Source organism: Lepisosteus oculatus, chromosome 3, assembly GCF_040954835.1.
Source record: "Lepisosteus oculatus isolate fLepOcu1 chromosome 3, fLepOcu1.hap2, whole genome shotgun sequence".
Classification (NCBI taxonomy): Eukaryota; Metazoa; Chordata; class Actinopteri; order Semionotiformes; family Lepisosteidae; genus Lepisosteus; species Lepisosteus oculatus.
The window spans coordinates 11,485,171-11,506,802 of record NC_090698.1 but is presented as its reverse complement, the minus strand read 5'-3'; the positions used below and the strand labels follow the sequence as shown (position 1 = coordinate 11,506,802).

The 21,632-nt window shown below is 39.7% G+C and overlaps 1 protein-coding gene across 2 annotated transcripts in view; it reads right to left on the bottom strand.

The window, feature by feature from the left end:
• Nucleotides 1-21,632, bottom strand: part of fgf11a (fibroblast growth factor 11a) — an 81,025-nt gene that overhangs the window by 33,473 nt on the left and 25,920 nt on the right. For both annotated transcript variants that reach the window (XR_001477774.2, XM_015340453.2), the window contains exon 2: nt 8,090-8,200. Coding sequence is in view for 1 of the 2 variants with exons in the window: in XM_015340453.2 (XP_015195939.1) it covers nt 8,090-8,200 (111 nt within the window). In the remaining variant the exon portion in view is untranslated. The remainder of the gene's footprint in view (nt 1-8,089; nt 8,201-21,632) is intronic.

Genomic DNA, 21,632 nt, shown 5'->3' with positions numbered 1-21,632 from the left:
TCCTCTTTAATGGCACAATTCAGCAGGAGATCAGTAAATAAGAATCAAGACACTTTGTTTCCGTAACCTGCTATATTTCAAAGACCATGTGCACACTCTTGATGTGCACAATCTAATAATGACAAAAAAAAAGTATTTGACCTATCGAAAAAATACATAAAGGTAGGTAGACCCATGTTAGATCTGTTTTGATTGGCACACTAAAGACTGTTCTGTCCCTTAGTCTCCAGATATAGTTAAATGCCTGAACAGAATTTATTTGCCAAATGCTAGGCTGATTAATGAATGATAGGGACAATACATAGTATACATAGTATAAGAAGGGGGTTAGAAATTCCTAATGGACAATCTTATGCCTGCAGAGCAACTCTGCAGTTCTGGCAACTGAACAACTTGCAGGGACATTGCTAACTAGGGTTAATAACCATAAATGGTATGGTACAGTACATTCATGGAACATGGAGAGAATTTTGTGTTTAATATTTCTAGTTTGAGGACTTAGGCATTTGTGTCCTAGGTGTCATACACATGCCATACATGTTACTCTACTAGTGGTATAAATATGGATTTTAAACATCTGTATTATATTAATAGCATTGAAACTCAAGAACAACAGTGTCTATTTTTTGGTACTTGGACAAGAAAATGTTCCCAGTTTCTGGATTAGATTAACCCTGGAGTGAAATTTCGCTAGAGCACTGGAAATGATACCCCTACACGTACAGTACAAACAATTCTGCTTGATCGGACTTTCAGTTTGTATTTGAGCTTTTCAAAGGACAGTGTAGACATGGAATTCAGGGTTCAGATAGAAGAGAACATCACCTGCTGGTCCACAAAAAGCTCCAGCAGCATTTGTCCTGCAGGTGTCAGGGCAACTCATGAGTTTTCCCTACTCATTAGGCCTTGGGATCTCTTCTCAAGCCATCATGTTCAGCAAAGATACTCACTTGTAAGATAAAATTGAAAAGTTATGCTTATAAAATTGATACCAATAATTAAATATTAGATATTGGCTTGTGACTGTTCTGTATTTGTAATTCAATAATGACATGTGCACTTTACTGTATCATAGGTGTAATTCAGTAATGACAGGTGATGTGCACTTTACTGTATCATGGGTGTAATTCAGTAATGACAGGTGATGTGCACTTTACTGTATTGTTGGTGTAATTCACTAATGACAGGTGATGTGCACTTTACTGTATTGTTGGTGCAATTCACTAATGACAGTGATCTGCACTTTACTGTATTGTAGTTGGTAGGATAGCTGCCTAAAACCAAATTCTCCAAGCCCCAGCAACCTTAATCACCTCATCAAATGATCACCTCTCTCCCATCAAAACTGTACTACAGGACGATAAAATCCTTATTTTTCCAGTCAAGGCATTTCCCTTAATCAATGAAAAACAAATTACTGCAAGGATAAGTGTGTATTGGAGGTCCATAAAGGGATCCCAGGACCTCAATATGAAATCCTCACTCTAGTGAATGAACTCATTTAACATGCAGGGTGGTGATCCTTCAGTCTGCAGCTACAGAGATACTCAGAGTCTATACTTAATGCACTGACAGGCTGGACGCAGTCGGACTTGATATACCACTTTAATACCCTCCCTACACAAATGTGCAATAACTTTTGAAGAGCAGAATCCTAATGACGGTACTGGAAGATGGCTTTACAGCAAAGAGAATAAACTCGGTGGGCATGTTTTATTTTCTAGCTGAAGGAGGCTAATAAACTTTCACTTCAACGAGCTGTATAATTACGGGGGGATAAAGTTCAGGAAATAAAGCTGACAGCCTTTATTGCTTTCCAATGCTGTTACATTGAAATGAAAAGTCAATTTTCATTCTGGAAGAAAAACAAGGAAAAGGCCAAATCCATTGACAGCCCCGTCGTGTTTATTCCTGCAAAGCAGACTGGCAGTTCCACCTGGCCCAGCGCTGCAGGAAGCTTTCCTCCCGCTCTCTCCAAAGAACTGAGAGGACGATGGGATTGATTTTTTATGTGAATAGCTAAACGAGGCATTTTCTGTAATTTGCTTGGGTCCAGCCTGACGTTTTACAATTTCAAGGACATGGAAGAGATTTACTTGCAAGATGAATACGTTAGTTTCTACAAGTATTAAGGCACTGTGCACAAAGTTCATGCAGGTTCTGGAGAACCATAAACCGCAGTCCCCTTCTGAAAGGTTTGCTGTGGTTGCTTTGTCCTGATTGTGCTATACCTGTACCAGACACTGACTAGCTTGCGATTCCCTGCAGAGCCCTATTAATGGACTCTTGGGATAACTCTCAGTTCTCCAGGAGAGAGAGAGCTGCTAAAACCCCAAAACCATGGGGTTTCTACAGAACAAGGAATTAAGGAAGTATCTGTCACTTGTGGATTTGCCAGCTGTCTGTCACCTCCTGGTGTAAACATACTGCCGTCAGCCACAGGGATCAATACTACAGGATGGCTTTATTAAAATGAGATATTAACTGGCATCGCAATTCAGCGCACTGTTCAACATGCCTGGCTGGGCTCCAGCCCTTGGTCCCCTGCCAAAGGAAGGCTTTCTATTTAATTGTGCGGGAGAGGAGCTGTGTCAGTGTCCTTCCCAACTTCGACGGTCAAAGCACTTTTTGTCAAAAACAGGAGGAATAGATACCAAGGGGCAGTTAAGAACAAAGCCGGTGAGTATACAGAATGCTAAGTCTGAGTGTGGCTGGTGCCGAACCAAATTGCAGAATCCAGTAAATCATCAAATTCATCTACCAGTCTACCCATAAAACCTGATCACCATCTTTGGCAAAATGACACAGTAGTGACAAATTACACTTGCTGGAAAAATGTGGCTGATATTGAGGAAAAGATAAGATTTGAATTCATTTCTAAGCAATGCCCTTAGATGATATTTTTTACTAGTGTGATTTAGGACAGCACAGTGGCGCAGAAGTTAAGTTCAATTATATTCCTGTGTGCAGTTTGTATGTTCTTTCCATGTTTGTTTGGGTTTTTCTAGGTCCCCTGGTTGCCTCCTATAGCAAAAAGACATGCTAGTAAGTTAAATAGCGTCTTGGCTTTGGAGTGTGTGTGCCTGTGACAGACTGGTGTCTTGTCAAGGGTGTATCCTGTCCATTGCTTGCTGGGTTAGACTGTGGCTCCCCCATGACTCTGTACTGGATAAAGTAGTTAGGAGATGGACAGATAGATTTATTTAACAATTAAGATATCAATGTGATCCTGCTGTTTGGTTCCTGCAAGGTTTTTATCAGGTATACACTGAGTCATCTTATACCAGAAAAGCTGAGAGAGGCCCACTGAAAACTCAACTGCAGGGCTGCTATTGCTGGGCCCTTTAAAAGGCTTGAACCCACTGTAATATTTTAAGATTACTGATTTATCCTCATTGAAATGAATGTACAGTACGTGAGTTGGGGTTGGTTGTAATAGATCCAATCCACAATTGTTAAACAGATATTAAAAGACAAATCAGAAATTGGATGAACCTTAATGAACCAGAATCCACGCCTACAGCTTGTGTACAATACATTCAGCTCTTTTCTTAGCTGTCATTCTGAGGTTTGTGCAGTGGCATAGTTTCCCAGCACCTGGATTTCTGCAAAAGGGATTTGGCACCATTCCTCTACAAGGTCAATCAGCTCATGCCAGGTTGAGGGAAGAGAAGAACATTGTCTCAGACCTTGTTCTAGAATATCGAGCAAATGCTTGATTGGGTTCACATCTGGTGACTTTGAAGGCCTGGACATGTGGATAACATCAGTGTCCTGCTCATCAAACACTTGGACCACAAAAGATCACTCAGCACTACTAAGTAGTAATTTGCATTGAACTTCTGTATAAGTGAGGGAATGTACTTAAAGAATGCCAGGAAGATGTCCCCCAAAACTTAACAGAACCACTAGAATGTAGGGCTCTCTATAGTGACGTCTCTGTACTTGCTGAGATTGTGGTGCAGGATGATTCATCTGACTGTATTACATTGCTCTTTGCACCACTGGACCCATGGAAGTGCACTGTCATGCGTAATGTGCACTGCATCCCGACTGTGTTATCCTGCTCTGTAGAATGTTTGGATCTTTTTTTAAACTAGATGCTTGCGCCACAGGTTGAAATTGGCAGTTGGTTGATCTGAAGTTGCTCATCCGCTTTAGCCTTGCACTTCAGATTAGTACACACTGCTGCTTGTGAACCATCAGCAAGGTGAGCTGTCCTAGTCACTGAAGATCTCGAACCACCCCAACCCAAACCACCACCCCTCTTTCAGAGTCACTGTGATCTCCTCTTGCAGCCATGCTAGTCATAATTATAGGCATGCCTCCACCTTTCCACCATTTTTATACATGACCATAAGCATGCTGGGATGTTGTTTGCTTAATTAACACCTGTGCCAAACCTTTTTGGAAGCCCTTGCTTTCAATATGGTGTCCCTCATTTACCAGGCGTTTTAGTCTGCTAAATGCAGGTTGAGTATTAATGCTGGACATGGACGGAACCGCCACGTTCTGACTTGCCTCAAAAGTCCCGTCTCACTTCATCGTTTTACATCACCAAAACCACAAAACCTTTACAGAAAACCTTTTATCAATCGAAAAGGGTTCTACTAGGGTTCACAGAACTGTTTTTTGAACCAATATAAAAAACGTTAATATAATCATATGTGTGCTATCCTTGGTGTGGTCGTAAGCGTCCACAGTGTAAATCAATATCTACCTTTGATTCCTGCATAATTTTTAATCGTTTTTTTACCAACAAAACCACAAAACCATGTTATCAATCGAAAACGGACAACCGGAGCTTTAAAAAAACGTGTTTTTTTTAAAAACCAAGACAATCAATCACAAAGTAACTTTTTATCTGATGATGCACTTCCAAACTTCTAATATGCATCGATAAGGTAATCAATAAGCCAGAAAATATATATATATCCCATGTTTTTACCTTATTCTAAAGCACGATATATATCCACAGAAGCCTAGACTAACTTACAATACCTTAAGACCTGGAGGTTACTGAACGTTATTGACTTTGTAGTAAATGTTTGAAGCAGGACAGCCAGAAAAGGCGAACTGATTGGTAAAAAAAACGCTGTCATTCATTGTATTTTCAGCCATTCAGAGGCCTTAGGTCGTTAGACTTCCTCTAGAAGCCTCAGGCTCCATGCCACTTGCTTTCTAGCTCTCAATCATGACTCAGAAGGGGTAATCAATCAGTTCTTATCAGTTTCTTGTCAGTGCTCATTTTTTCACACCAGAAGGCAACTCCGATGTTTTTTTTCAATGTATAACAGCAGATAAAGACTCTCTAGCAGTGTCCTAAGGTTTTTACAGCAATTGCAATGTTTTTTATTGATATTACTTTCAATATTTTAAAGATTTATTTATTGTATGTGAGAAATTTCATTCCAGGTCCAGTCTTCACAAAACATTATGTAGACTTTTTTCTAATTGATCAATTTGTCCCAGATTTTTAGCCAAGCTACAGTAGTAGTCACCTAGAACAAGGTTTTCAAATCATTCCCAGAACCCTGACAGACATAGAATTGAAAATTCTGAACTCTGAAGACCAAAACAACTTTTCGGCCTGCTGTATTTTGAGGTTGTTTTTTAATATGTTTGTCTGCTGAGTGGACACATTAAGAAATATAAGAAATTTGACTGTTCACACTCATAGCCAAGGGGGTTAGCTTCAATTTAAGACCTGAACCAGGCTCCTGCTATGTTCTGCTGCAGAGGTATAACAAAATGGGAAGGATATTCCAGGCAGACATAGGCTAAAAGGCTCTTTGCCACTAACAGGACCATAGTGTCCTGGGTACAAGGTTACAAGGAGAAGCAAGAGATCCCTAAGCTCAAAGAAATCACCTAAGCAAAAGGAGAAATGGAGACAAATAATGGCTTCTGAAAACTCAAGTGAAAACTGTCAAGTACAGTGATATCAGTTTTCTAAACTGAAAAGTGTAAATAGCAGTATTTTGTGTAAAAATAAAAAATGTATAATAGTTACTGGTACTACTTGGTTTTGGAAAAAAAATACAAAAGCATCCTATAAATAAGCTGACCATGTTCTGGGGCTTCTAATACATTCTGGGATCTGTCCAGAGAGATACTGGGTCAGAATGAGTTTTCATGAAAGAAAAAATGCTCTGATGGTCTAAAGAGCCTGTGCTCAACATAAAATGTTCTTATAGATTTGTAATCAAGCTAAGCTATTTGCAATTCAATTTCTGAGAAGACTGTAAATCAAATTCATTTTAATTGCCAGATCTTTATGTACACTTGTCAAATCGTAACCCATTTTAATTCATGAAACAGTAACATCAAATTGAGCTCTGCATTACCTCATATTCCTTCATCTTCATTTGATCACCTTTTATAAGGCTCCATCAAATGATTTCTGGAATCTATATATAGTAGACCATGTCACATGTCTTAATGTGCTTGTTCCTAAGTTCAGATTTCTAATGTTCTTAGTGCTCTACAAATCAGCATTGTAAAGTAAATTTCTAAAGTGAACTAGAATAAATGTTAAGATTTTTTGTTTAGGTTTATTTCTGAGAGATTTTCAGTCAACATGTTTTCCATGACAACCGGATGGGGATGCGCACAGCATTTTGGGAAAATTAAAGAAAGTGGTTGAGTTTATACAGTTTCCACAAAAACTGAAAATAAAAATCTCTTGTAAACAAAGATTACCTCCACATAGTTTTATTTGGATCAACAACAACTACTGTAAAATCACTTAGTCTATGAACTGTTTCATAAGGTTCCATTGTAACAATCTGCAAGGACTTTAGTTTTACACACTTCACCTAGATAACTTCCAAGAAAAGAATTTTAAGTGCATTACAAAATAGCTTTTCTATGACCAATTTCTATGAAAATTTAGATTTTCATAATATCTGAGGGGATTTTCACATATTAGCAGTGATGCCTTGTTAAAACCTTATAAAGATAAAGCACAAAACAATTTGATAATAATTGGAGAGGCCAAATATGTTAAATACACAATCATTCGCTGATGAAAAGAAAATGAAAAATACGATTTAATAAAATAATATATCCAAAAGTAAATGTCCCTCTGTAATTGTCATGATATCCATCACTACTATAGGCTAAAGTTTTATCCAAAGAATTGTAGGTCAGAAAAGATGTAAGTTGTGTATCTGAATGTTGTGTATCATCTTGCCTTTGTATGGAACTTGTTTGGAAAACCACGTGTGCAGAAAGCCTTCTGCATTGCAGAGCTGTAAAGACGGAAACAGCCCCTGTCACGCCCTCTGCAGCCAGAGGGGGCTCCTTCTCTGTCCTGTCTCTCATTTCCAGTTCTTAGCTGTCCTTCCGGTGTTTCTCTCTCTCTGGGGCTATTTATTTCCGGGTCTTTCATTCTGCCTTTGCTCGGCACTGACGTTCGGATGTCCTGAAACCCGCCTAGCACTAGGTCGCCCCACATCCGCTACCTGAGGGCATAGGTTTCTATACGACATTTCCTGAACAGCTGAGCCCGGGCTAACCCCCGTCTTGCCACTACGCATAGGGTCTTTTCGCTCTTCAACTATTCTGTCACGGTTCGTCCTTTCCGACATCCCTGACAGCCCCATAATCATAACTCAAGCCACCCAGCTGGAATGGATTGTAATCAATTGTCTGATTGAATCCTGAGTGGAATTTAAGGGATGCACAAGCTCTGTAAGCTGTACTTTGCGAGTGCAGAGTTCACAGCATTGGAATTCCCAGCTCTGAGAAGACATCTGCTCTTGTTTAAACTTTCCAACCCTTGAACAAAGGGCAAAGGTGGATCTTGAGAAAACGAACCCTTTGACGAGAAGATCATTGGCTGACCTGTGTGAATCTGTGCGAGCATTGTGCGTTGAGAAACCGAGCTACTGTACATTGTGGCCCTGATGCATCTGTGTTTGAACAGACCAATGGGATTTCTCTCTGAACTCCAAGATGTCACCAACTGTGCCCTCGGACAGCAAAACCAAGGTTATCCGTCTGGGATTCACCCTGCTGGACAGGAAAGTGGCAGATGGTGTGTGTGTGGGGGATAAAAAAAAAGATGCCAGTCACAAAGACTCACAGAAGGAGCTGGCTTCATCCTTGGTACCGTCTATTGTCCCATCAGGCTGCAACTGGAGGTAGAAGCCGTGTCTGCAGTACAAGCGACTGACAATGCCTTTCAGCTGGGGCTCTGCAAAAGAAATGGAAAAAAAAATAAACAAAAATCACCAGATGGGCCAGAGGCAGCCTGATGGCAACAATTCTGCATCAGAGGAAGAGTAGAAATTAGCTTCTGACTGCAATATTAAGATGATGAATACTTTAAAGCAGGAATCAGCTTCCCTGCTCCTGTGGAGCAGCTGCAGCTCTTGACAATGTGTTGAGAACATAAAGGTCATTGTCATGGAGGACAATGTTGTTTGTGAACTTCAAAGTTCCATCAGAAAAAAATTAAAAGTTTAATCCCAGGAGTCTTTATACAGTAGTCTTCTTATCTAATTTCAGTAGAAAAGGTTATACCATTGTTTATTTTATGGACAATTTTTATATCACCTATCCATTGTTCTAACCACTTAATCCACGTCAGGTGGGGGATCTATGGCCTATCTCAGCAGGCAGCGGGTGCAAGGCAGGGTACACCCTGCCAGTGTACCAGTCCATCACAGGGCACACACTGTCACAAACATGCACACACTCACGCCAGGCCCAGTTTTCCCAGAATCCAATGAAACAACAAGTTGTTTTTGGTTCATGGGAGGAAACCAGAGGACCTTGAGGAAAACCACTCAATATACTACACAGGGGAGACTATACAAACTCCACAGAGATAGATTCAGAAGTGAACTCCCAGATTCAGAAGTGAACCTAGAGCCCCAGTGCTGAGAGGTGTACTCATAACCACTGTGCCAGTGCCTCCCTTCAATGCACCACAAGTGAACCTATTTACAAACAACAGAGACCGCAGTGACTTCTAGTCGCTGGTCAGCTGAAACCACTGTCCTCACTACTGGTGGCTTGTCACAAGATGTGACCCCTGTCTTGAACCACTGTTGGAAGTGTTGTGTTAACAGCCTGTGAATACTATCCCATTTCCTTAGGTACACTTGTAGATCTAAGGTTCGCGAGTTGCATTGCTCTCAAGTTATTGTTGTACCTGTAGCATTTCTGCCTCTTCTAAATTCCTCAGCCAGAAGCACTTTGCTGATTTTTCTTAGTATTCACATGAGCGCAATATTAATCTAGACCTTTGCTTTACTGCACCAAATACATCAGAAAAGTACAAAAAAATTGAAAAGTGAAAAATATTTTTTACCTTCCATTACCATATTTTTCATATTTTCTCTTTTGGCATTCTTTACTATTCTTTTCTAAATTTACATTTAATACCCCTTTTCACCTGTGCCCACAAATCTGTATACAGTACACTCAATTGACTTTTTGACTGAATCTAAATTTAAAACTCCTTTAACAAGGTCCAGTGTCTGATTGTTTTACATTTTGTCTCACATATTTGTTGTTGTTTTATTCCCCTTCCTGAACTTTCAAAGGAATTATTATTCCCTTTTTTGGTTATTTTAGAGTGTTCAATCTGTTTGTTTGACTATTATTGACACTGCGTTCTCTACTTCAGTTTACTTTTTGTAAAGGGATCAGTTATGAAGCAGGTAACTGCTGAGTTAAGACATATGGAGCCTAGCTGAAATGAAACTAAGAAACCCTCTGCACTGCAGATCCCTTCCTGCACTAATACAGTATACCTTTCTCTGTACTGCAGCCTGATAATTTAACAAACTGTAGACTCAAGTTTTAGCAGAGCTGGAATCAACACAAATTGAAACATTCCTTATTTTTATGTGTATCGTTTTACATTTTTACACTTTACAAGAACTCCAGGTGCCCTGGAGCCAAATTAATAAGCTCATACTTTTGAAGTTATCCACAACCTGACCAAGAGCAGTGCTGAACAACTAATAAAGCCACTGAAAATGTTATTATGGAATCTTATGTTCCAGCAAGATACAAGTAAGAAAAACAAAACTCATTATATTTTTGATGGATGAATCAAAAATCAGTTCTGTCCTGACCATAAATGTACAAACATTGCCAAAGCAATGTAATGGATGGTGCCTGTTACTGGATCTCCAAACAGTTCGCGGGTGACACTTGCCCTGAGGGCACCTGTGTTGAAATGTCAGTGGCTCCTGTTTTAACAGCTAAGAGTCAGGATAGAAAATGTCTGGAGGCCACGGAGTCTCCTTGGTGGATTTGAGCTTTTGCAGCTGTGTGACACAGAGAGAAATAAGCCTGTCACAAGCATTGCGGATTTCGATGGGCTGGCGTAACCTGGGCTGCCCTTCCCTCCGGTTCTGAAGCATCAGCATTGATCTCATTTAAACCAATCTCTCATCAAGGCGGATCTGTCTCATTTGTGAAACGAAAGGATCTTTTTCTTTGTCTCTTGTGCTGTGTACTCAACCTTTCACGCACATACTTACTGCACTCTTCACACTTTTAGAGTCACACCAGTTTTAGATCTGGTCTTGTTTTTTTTAAAAAAAATACCAGTAGTTCTATATTTTACAGTCCAATTGTCAGCTTAGCTGTCAGCACCAATCCCTGGACTGTACAGGCAGAGAGTGGATGTGCGTGATCGCTCCTGCCAGTCCCAGTCCTCACTAATGTGCATCAAGTTCCGTGAGGCTCTGCAGGAGAGTGAGCAAGTGCAGGCACAGGGTAGGAAAGGTTAGGAAACCTGGCCAGGCACAGCTCACCTCACCCTCGTGTCTCCCACTGAGTGGTTCCCCACTATCTGAAGAATCTAGGACATGGCTGGCAAAAGGAGCTCAGCCAAGGATTGGCACTATCTCTGATCAGCTGTGTTCCAGCTTCCCTCTGGATGAAATGTGTCTTACGGCACACCTCAATACAACAAGGAAGACAACAAGGAAAATCAAGTACTGTAGGTAGCTACCTCGGCCTGCATAGGCTGCAAAGGAACAGGTAAAGGCTTATTCCATGCTGAAAGGAAAGGAAAAGAAACTCAATATTTCAGGTGTGGAGCCTTCTTCAGGTGTTCGGCACCTGAGAGTGGAGAATAGAGACAACAAGGAAGACAAACATTACCCACAGAGAATACGGTGCAATAATTTCCCTACGGGATTAATAAAGTATTATCTATCTATCTAATGTTACAGGAGATAACAGAGATACTTGACATTGTTGGAGAGGGATATTGCAGCAGGGAGGAGAGATTGCCTGGGTCTCCTACTTTTACACCTGGGGACACAGTGGTGTGTCCCAGATGGGAGAAGGGCAAATTCACAATGGAGGGGCTGAGACACACATTCCATAATGCTCTTTGCCTTCTTTACAACTCTCTATTTGTTGAGAATAGTTTTGATTTGACCTTCCCCACTTATTTTGCTACATATTTTCAAGAATTCTCCCCACCTACTACAATTAACAGTACTGACACTGCCAAACCAACAAGTGAGGCAATATGTTCAAACGCTTTCAATAAAACAACCAAGTGATCAAACTTTCAAAGATCAAATGCTTTTTTTGTCTGAACCAAACAGGGAAGTCAGACAGAATGCACCTCAGCACTGGGAGCTAGTGAGTTATTGCACTGAGAATGACTGATCTTATTCTGGAGAGTTAATAACTGACATTGGTAAGAATTATATAGAAAGCCATTCTGTGGAGAGGTGAAGTGGATTAATGACTGCAGAGGAAGGCAAGACTACTAATTCATAATATATTTTCTGTATGCTATACTTAGAACCCATTTAAAATGCAGACAAATTAATAATGTTACCAAACCAAACATTTAAACTGCCTGTTAGAGTCTTGAATCATTGCCTTGAAATATTTATGGGACACTCCATTTAGTTATTTTCTTATTAGAATAAAAATGTTGTAAAGTTAGTATGTTGGCAAAGTGTTTTAACAGTAATTTATTAGACAACGGTACATTATAAGGTTGTCTTTTATTATGAAATTGAATAGAAGACCCTTCATTTTAAGGATTGTTATAAAGAAACGGGTCTAATACTGTGTATGCAGCTGTTATGAGGGAGCTAGTTAAAGAATATAATATTAAAGTATCAGCAAAATTATATTAAGGGAAGCAAAATAGTAATGGATTACTATAATCCTTTTAGTCAGTCATTAGTTAAATAACTTCATATTTGGGCATTTATGCTTTTGGCTACAACTTCATTAATGTAACTTATTAAAACCCTATGAACTAGCATGACACTATGCTTAAGTGATGCAGAGATTCATGCCAATTTAAGGCATGGTATTAATAAGCCAAAAAAGTGAATCCCAGTAACCCACTGAAAATTAGTAATCCAGTGAAAGTGAAATCTCACACAGTGGATTTATAGGATGTGTGGTATAATGTCCAGTAATCCAGTATAATGTCACAGAAGTAGCCAAAACCCACCCAAGCAAGGAAGCAACAGGCAAAGGCTTGGTACACTGGAGAAGACATCAGTCCATCACAAGGCACACATAGACACTAACATAGACACACTAACACAGACACACTCTCACAGACACCTAGGGCCAATTTTCCTAGAAGCCAATTAAGCTACCAGCATATCTTTGGACCGTGGGAGGAAACTGGTGCACCTAGAGGAAATCCATGTGAATACAGGAAGAACATGCAAACTCCACACAGACAGCACCCCAGGTGTTTAATTCAGGGCCACAGGGGAAGCAAGCAAGACTAAGCCCTGCACCACCACAATTTCAGCTTCAAATCCTTTTAATTTGTTTATCTACCAACTACCACATTGTGCTTTCATAGTCATTTATCAGTACATCATCAGAACAGAGAGAACACGTGTTAGGAGCAGAGGAGAGCAAATGTGGGAAACTACTGACAGAAGGCAGCATGAATAACACAACATGTGAATTTGAAAAAGGGAGATCCAAAGAGACCAGCTGGGAGATTAAAATCTTTCTGATCCCTGAAAACCAAACTGTTCCTACCTGGACAATGGCTTGTATACAGTACATGTGCCAAACAATACTAAGTTATAAAAGTAATCTGCTGGAACAGCTTTTGTTTTCCCCCCAATTAGCTTAAGCATACACGTCACAGAAATACAAATTATTTTCTTCACAGTATGTACAGTCTCTATGAAAGATTGCAGAAAATGAAGCAGAACTGTGTGATAAATGGTTATAGAGGCTGTATGTGTTGTGAGTGCTCCAGAAACATTTATTCAGCTCCTCATAAGAAAGGATTGGGAGGCCTTGGTGTATACTTAATCAAAGCACTACAATGAAGTTTTAATGAGAGAGTTAAATATTCATGAGAATTGGCTTGAGTTGGCACAGCTTTTAAAATGAAGGCAGTCACTTTGTGGCCTTTCTTAAGTGCCTCAAAGTAACTTTTTTTTTAATTAGAAGCTGTTTTTGCAAGAAAGCCTTTTCTTCTTTGTTTTTATTGGAATAGTTGATGAATAGGTTATGAACACCAACAGATTTGGACTGGATCTCCTAGAAACTGGATAACCCACATGAACAAGGGGGGAACATACAGTAAACTCTCTGGAATTGAACCCAGGGCCCCAGCACTCCCAGCAAGGCTATCCGCTGCACCACTGTCCAATTTAATGCAGCAGATGAGCAGGTCTGCTTTCCAGGTGCCCTCCACTAGGGTTGTGGGAGAAAGAGCCCGTCATGGCTCAGCAGCAGCAGGAGCTGATGGCTGAGAGAGGTTTCCCCCACCTCCCACAATATAATGCAGTTATAAATGTACTCTATTCTAAAACATTCAGGCCTCAAGTCTCCCTAAAGACTTACTAAAAACGAGAGTCACTGTTGCGTATGTAACAAAAATACACTTTATAAACAGAAATGGTATTATGTGTGCTCCACTTAGAACAATTGTACAGTAATAATGTTAATTTCTAAGAGTCTGGAAACCATTTTTGAAGAGTTGGAAATTGGTCCAGATATTTATTAATTTTATAATGTGTTTTTGAGCACCTAGAAACAAAATATGAAGCCTTTTCAAATTGATTTATATATATGCAGGTATTCTTAGTTATTAAGCATTCAGGCAAACGTACGTAGAACATTTAGCTTATAAAGTGTTTGAAACCGCAATTTTGTATATTTACCTAGAACAAAAAAATAAAAATGTAAACATTTGTCTTTCTGCGGTTTCACACACTTTATAAGCTACAGTAAGTGTCACATAAAAAAACTTGAAATCTATTGCATACAGTAGATGTTCAACAAAATGTTTGGCTCTATATGTACGTTTTCTAAAGTAGACAAAAAACCTCATGATGTCAAGGTTAAATCTGCAAATTGTGCTGCAGTGTATCCGATTTGGCAGGGTGGAAACACAGGCAGGAGGACAGGCCAAAGTAAGCGCCCAGCTTCGATTGTCGTGCAGAGACACTGCTGTCAAAGCAACAACTGCTCTGTATGCAAAATACTGCAGAGGGTCTCGATCTCTGCAAGACATTACAGAAGAGTTATGGATCTTAGAATACAGGTGCATCTGAAAGAGAAACCCCGAACTACAGTATTCTGTTTAGTGCTTATCTGCATTCTTACCATGAACAATGTCTTTACACCTTTTGTTTGTGCAGGGGGGAGTTAAGAGAACTAGTTATGAGCTATGATATTCATCAAATGAATTATTATTAGTAACATTTTATCTAACTGGGCATAAAAGTTAGATTTTTGGCTTAATTACACAAACTTAAATATGCTAAAATTTACACGGGGATGAAATTGTTAGTCTCCAGCACTTTACATCTGTGTTTCTCTAACATTGGCCCCTAATGCACTCAGAAGCAGAAATGTGTAGAAGGTAAGTAAGACTGCTTTTCAAAGATAATTAATCATTCACAGGCGAGCCTACTGCCTTCTAGGTTTCTGCTTGGAAGGAAACGACCTTTATTCTCTGATGAAATGGTGCATTCACACAATCGAAAGAGATGGCTTCTGCCCGGTAGATTTGAAAGGAAAAGTTAAAAAGTTTCATGAATGTGTAAAACAAGGCTCTTTCCCCAAAATGTAATCCTTTCTGGTCCCAGTATTTTGGTTCATTTTTATCAGAAGGAATCTGTTTGTGAAAAGAGGTTAGAAATCGGACATTTTGTTGCTTGCCAATTCCTGTTGTAGTTTTGCTCTTTTTTTGCACATCTCTTTTAGTTTAACTCTTGCTATTTTCTGTCTCAAGTAGATCATATACAGTCTGCACATGACATGCTGGTCATCTGGAATTTCTAGCCTGATAAGTGGTTGAGCCGCCTGGTCTCCATTCAGCTGGGGTTGGAGTCCACCTACCCTAGATCTCCCTCTGTTCATGGACCACTGATCTAATCAAATGCCTCAGCTGTCCGGACACCTCAACCTACAGCATATACTGGTATTCAGCAGCCAGAGTGGATCAATGAGATTAGTAAAAATAAACATAACCAGACTGAACATTCCTATTTGATCCAGGATACAATGATATAAACTCAGAGGTGTGTCATCTCTAACAGGGTCTACACAACTGGTGGGCATTCTGTACAATTGCTCAAAAATGTATACTATGATGCTTTCCTAGCATAATGAAGTTGCTGAGTGTATTCCAACAAAATTCTAATCCCCGTGAAATGGCACAGATACACAGCAAACAAAAAAGTGTCCGTAAGTACAAGTAGCTTCTGGAGTGAAAAGACAAGACTTTAGGCGAGTTTGGAAAACATTGACAGTCACAGAGTTCCTTATGGATCTGGGCAATAAGCTGTTCTATAGACATCAAGCTGCAATCGAGAGGCCTCTGTCACCCACTGTCTTCAGATGAGTAAGAAGGTCTACATAAACAGACTACATGACTGAGTCAGACTATACTGATCTAATCAATTTAGTTCATTGCCTTTAGCTTGATCTCAAGACAAGCTGCAGTCAGACTATTCAGTCCCTTATACTGTACTGTATGTAAACAGGGGAAGGCTTTCTAACTTTCTAACTTTCACTGGTACCAGTGCAGATTACAGACTACTGATTGCAGATTACTGATCTAGAATACTGTTAGTACAGTGAACTGCTGAATTCTGAAAAAATGCCTATTAAGCACCTTAGAAGACAGGTAAGATATTGTATTTATATAGTCTTGATGGGATGGAGGTTTGTATAAATATTTCAGTTTCAGGCCGAGAAAAGGCTGTACATGTGATGATTTTAAAAATAAACTTTTCTAATGGGAGCCTCTGAGCACAACCTCAGTCTTGTCGCAGTTTCACATATTTCATACTCTTTGTTTGCCCCGTGTTCAGAATAAATGTTTCCAGATTGGGAAACCATTTGAATTCTCAGCAGCTTTTCCCCTCCGAAAGACACTGCAGTGCTGTAGCTCTTCCCTGCCAGGATCTGAGCAATCAGTAAGGCTTGACGGAGGTACAGATGGTTACACTTGTGAGTTAGAGACTTCTTCCCAACTCTGCAGGATGAGTTATGAAGGTTTATATTCAACAGAATAACGACATACATCACCCAAACTATAAGCAAGCTAAGTCATTATTTTCCCCCTGGACTAAAAGATGGCATGGTTATTTCATTAAAAAGGTAATATTCCACCCTGATTCACTTGCATGAGCCTGCAATGGCCTCTACAGCTGTGATGTACTGTTCTTAGGAGCCAGTTACAGAATGCACCTGGTACAATACACACTGAGGCAGAGAGGAAACCTCCCTCACCGATAACGTCTTGGTGATTTATGTCCTTTAAGAATTCATTTTTGTTCCTTAAAGTATGACTAAAACTGCAGTTCCGAATCAATTGGCGTTCCTACGGATACTACCGGCACTGTTGCGATCACTCCTTTATTAATTTAGCATTGTTTGCTTAGCAACCACTCTCAGCCAGTGCTCTAAGTTTAATATTAAGGGTGTGTACAAATAATACACATTACAGGTAAGTATAATAAAATATATATACGATGAGGTAAGGACAAAAATGAGGGAAATAATGCCCTTGCTATGCAAAAGCACATTACAACTACTCCTATTATTGCCATTACTGTTAATGTCGCTGCTATGAACCCTCAGCTTTAGAGAGCTGCTACTGATATAGGTACCGTTGCTGCTTTGTAATAAACTGCCAGTGTTCTAATGTAGGATGAACGGATTCAATTTATGTAGTTTTGTTTGAGTATTCCAGATCTCGAAAATGTGTGATATTTTCAAATACTTTCAATTTGTTACACAAGCCCAATACACTGAAAACTAGAACAGGCTGTCTTTTCCTTTTCTTGACATCTACTCCTCAGGCATTGAAATGTTCTGAGCTTTGGGAAGCACACGTCTGGGGCTCTGTGCACTCTCCAATCTATCAGCCTTGTCAGTTCCCATGGTGCAAAGAGCACAGCAGCAGACATTAGCTGTCTTTGTACAACTACAGGGACACTTGGCAGGGCTCATCATGCTGATGCTGGCATCAACTTATCAGGTAAATAACCAAACACAAAAGTTTTCAAGAGGAGAATTGAAGAGCATTTTTAAAACCGCAGCCCTTTGTAAGTGGAAGTGATTAAGCGAAGTGGTTACCAGACTGTGCTAATGCAAGAAGCCTCTTGTAAATACAAGGGGAAGATAAGAGTTTACAATTTATTCAAAGCAACATACAGTACATATTGTAAGTTTGGAGGGAGGTCTTTTAAACTCGGCACCTATCACAGGGGCTGGAATAATAGGGCACTGGTCTGGATTATTAAATAAAGCTTTGAAGCAAAGCAGGTTCACAGATGTAACGGTCAGGCAGACACACAGATGGGAATTTGGACTAACTGTTCCCTGGGGCATCTAGCCTCTTCACACTCAGTATTTGATGTCAAGGCCAGGACCGGTCAGTCAGTTAAAAAAAATCATCAGTTCACAAGGAGTATCCTGGCACAGCCCAGTTCATTCTGGGAGTAAAAGGCCTCCCAGTGCTGCTGAGGGGTATTGAAATTATAGTACTCATTATCGACACACTAAAGCAGTGGATTTGACCTTTTACTGCGGCTCTCGCACCCCTTACAATTGTTAAAGCAACCTAAGATATGGCACAGCTCTAGAATGAAAGAGTTAGAATTATGCATTTATTTTTATTTTGCAGTAAAATTAAGAATGCATGAAAAATGACTCGCTGACGTTTCCCTTTGATGTAACACAGTAGTTGTACTTGTGTATGCTTGATTTGGGTTTTCCTTTCATTTAATTTCCTAAAAAAAAATCTGGCATCCCAAGAAAGGGCATCTCGCACCCCCAAGCCGTGTGTGCACCCCAGGTTAAGAACCAAACACTAAAGGATGAAGCATAAAGGGGGGGTGACCAGAAAAGGAAAGCTTTGACCACACTTTCAATCTGCTGCTGATTTAGAGCAAATTCAGGAAAAGTGATGCTTCCCTTGGGCCCGATTCAAAGGAAAAAACACTGGCCAAGTAGGCTTTTAATCCCAGCTCCTTCAGATATTAAATAAGTTAATGATCCGCTGAACAATCGCGCCATGATGGGACAAGGGCCAGAGCCTGAAGGAAAGAGAGAGGTATTGATTCCACTCCAGGAGGTGTACAACACTTCATAGTGCACTGGAGGATGGTCACAATGGTATGTAATCCTAGTCAGAGATGGACTGTGTCATTAATAACTGGGCAAATCCATCAGTCAGTCGTGTGTCTGTGCGAAAACACACGCACTCACGTCACAGCACATTTCCCAGAAGCCAATTAACATACCAGTACGGTTTATCTTCAGACTTTTGGAGGAAACCCCCAGTGGAAACCCATGTAAACATGGTGAAGACATACAAACACCACACAGATAGCACCCCAGGAATTGAACCCAGGCCTCAGTGTTGCAAGGCAGCAAGAACTACTGTGCCATTGTACAATTTCTTAATGAGAATCTAAATTCTTAATGAGCTCTAACATGTGCAGTGTACAATCTTAACATAACATCCCTTGAGTTAAATTCTAAGCTTTTAACTATGTATCCTAATGTTTTTTTGTATTATTGCTTCTTCACATTGTCTTAAAGATGTAATTGTGTCATCATAAATACAAGTTTTTTTAGTAGCTTGAGGTGCTTCCCATTTTCCCATTTTAAAACTATAGTTTCTGTTTTTTCTACCTGCATATAATATTCTGTACCTCTCTAGCCTACATCAAATGTAATCTGTCAGGAGCTTTCTCACTCTGGATCATTTATATACGTTAGGAAGAAGATTAGACCTAGTAGAGATCCTTGTGGTACTCCACTAATTATATCACCCCAATCAGAGCATTAACTCCTCCTCTGTACTCTGTTGTCAATCAATTAAACACTTCTCGGTCCAACCACTTGCTTTACCTTGAATGCCTATTGCCTTTAATTGGAAAATTAATCTTTTAGGAGGAAGTTTATCACTAGCTTTCAGAAAACCTACTGTAAATAAACCATATCATATTTGCAAATGTGATTTACTGCTGCAAAAAGGTGTATCTAAGAACACTGGTTAAGGAAAGGTAGATTTTTCTTAACTAACTTGTTAACTTGTACCCTTTTGGACCTGATTTATTTTTCTAAATATTAATTGAGTTTTTGCAATTTGGAAACACGAATTAGCGCAGATGCACAAAGCCAAAGAAGCACACCCACACAGAGACACAAACGTTAGGCACGCACATCCTCATAGTTCATGATGAGACTGTTAAAGTTATGTAGTCCCCACGACTGAAGCCCCTTCAATCTCCAGGGACCAAGTCTAAAAACAGATCAGAAACCCAGGCTTGGCTGACATCCTTCACTCCCCAGTCAGGGTTAAAGGTCAGAAAACGTTTGCCATCATGGGGAATTAACACCTGTTGTTTTCCCTAGCGAGAAAAGATCAAAGCATTTAAAAAGTGTCACATAAATCTTTCAGTGTACTAAATCAGGAGCTTGCAAATTCAGTATAAAAGGCACTTCTCAATTTTGGTGTATCATTTTTAAGAGAAGAGGTGGTAAAGCTTACTCTTTCAATGAGACTTCATGGTTAAATTAAGACTGACATATTTTTTTTAAATCTCTCCCAATCTCAGATAGCCAGAAGGACTTGCATGTGACTGTTCTTCTCTTCTCATATAATTATCTGCTGAGATTTTCATCTCATTAAAAATGAAACTATTGCAGCTGACAGTATCAGACTGAAGCAAACACCAGGGCTCAAGCCACAGTTGTGAATCTCAGTAGTGCTTTGTTCCAAAAATCACAAGATCAAAGACTTAGCCATCTGTCATCTTAACACAACAAGTAGATCAGATCAAATTGCTCTCTGCATGGTCCACAATTTTTATGCTAGTTGCTTCGAAAACATAGCTAAAGTTGTCCTGGACATCTTCGTATTGATGTTTCATTTGCATCAGCAGTAATGAAACACATGGGGTTTGTGTTGCTGTGTCCCAACCTGATTAACTCAAACAAGTGCCTTCAGACCCCTTACACCACATTACTGTGTATTTAACAAGAAAATTAAACTGTTTTGCATTAATGAACAATTTGCTGGTCCACCATTTTAGGTAAAAAACTTGCAGCTTTTCTAATTGCTTCGTACAAAGAAGGGTCAAGTTGGAAGCCTATCCCAGCAAGCAATGGACACAAGGCAGGATGCACCCTGGACAGGACACCAGTCCATCACAGGACAGAGAGACACAAACACTCACACACTCACACCAGGGCCACTTTTACCCTACCAGTACAGTATGTCTTAGGACTGTGGGAAGAAACCGGACCACCCAGAGTAAGCCCACACAAACACATGGAGAACATACAAACTCCATGCAGATAGCAGATCAGGAATTGAAGCTTCCCAGGATCCATATAGCAGGCAATAGAACCTTCTCAAGTGTCACTACGATGGCAGTACATCTTGTTGCCTCAATCCATTAGAGACTCTGTGACTGCCAACATCTCCAAAAACTGCTTAAATATCCATCCATTCACTTAAGCTTTTAATGTATAATTCAGTTTTATTCCTGGTTTCACTAAGCCACTTTTACTTTTCTCTTTCTTTTTACTTCTTTGATGTGTCACTGAAGAGTGCTTTGATTTTTCTTGAAATGTTCTCTTCAATGTCATTAAATATTATTCATGAGTTTTGGTGTACACACACAATCATCTGTGTCGTTTAACCATCAGATTCTTTTATGTCGACACAAAATTAAAAAATGTGATTTGTTTTATCTTTTCAACTTTGACATATTAGGTTAACATGAGTAGTGAATATAAATGAACTAAAGCTCCTGTACATGTTAATGTGATCCTATGACTCTGTAAAAGCTGGGTTTCCCGAGTTTGTGCCTGTTTGGTTTCTAGATATTAGACTGATAAATCGGACTTAGGCTGATGCTTCTGTTAGACTGTGCATTTACTAGATTTTGCCCCGTATTTTGCCTTATGAGCTTAAAATGACAAGATTGTCTGGTCACTCCATTACAAAAAGAACGTTTTTTCTGGATTTTTTTTTAAAAGACTGGCGTTATTCTAGGATAGTTATACATTCCAGGTTAAAATAATTTAATCTCTTTAGTGTCAAATAAAATCACGTCTCCCTGTAACCTTTTTTCAGTATTTAAACTGGTTCAAACTGTATTGCTTCTGTT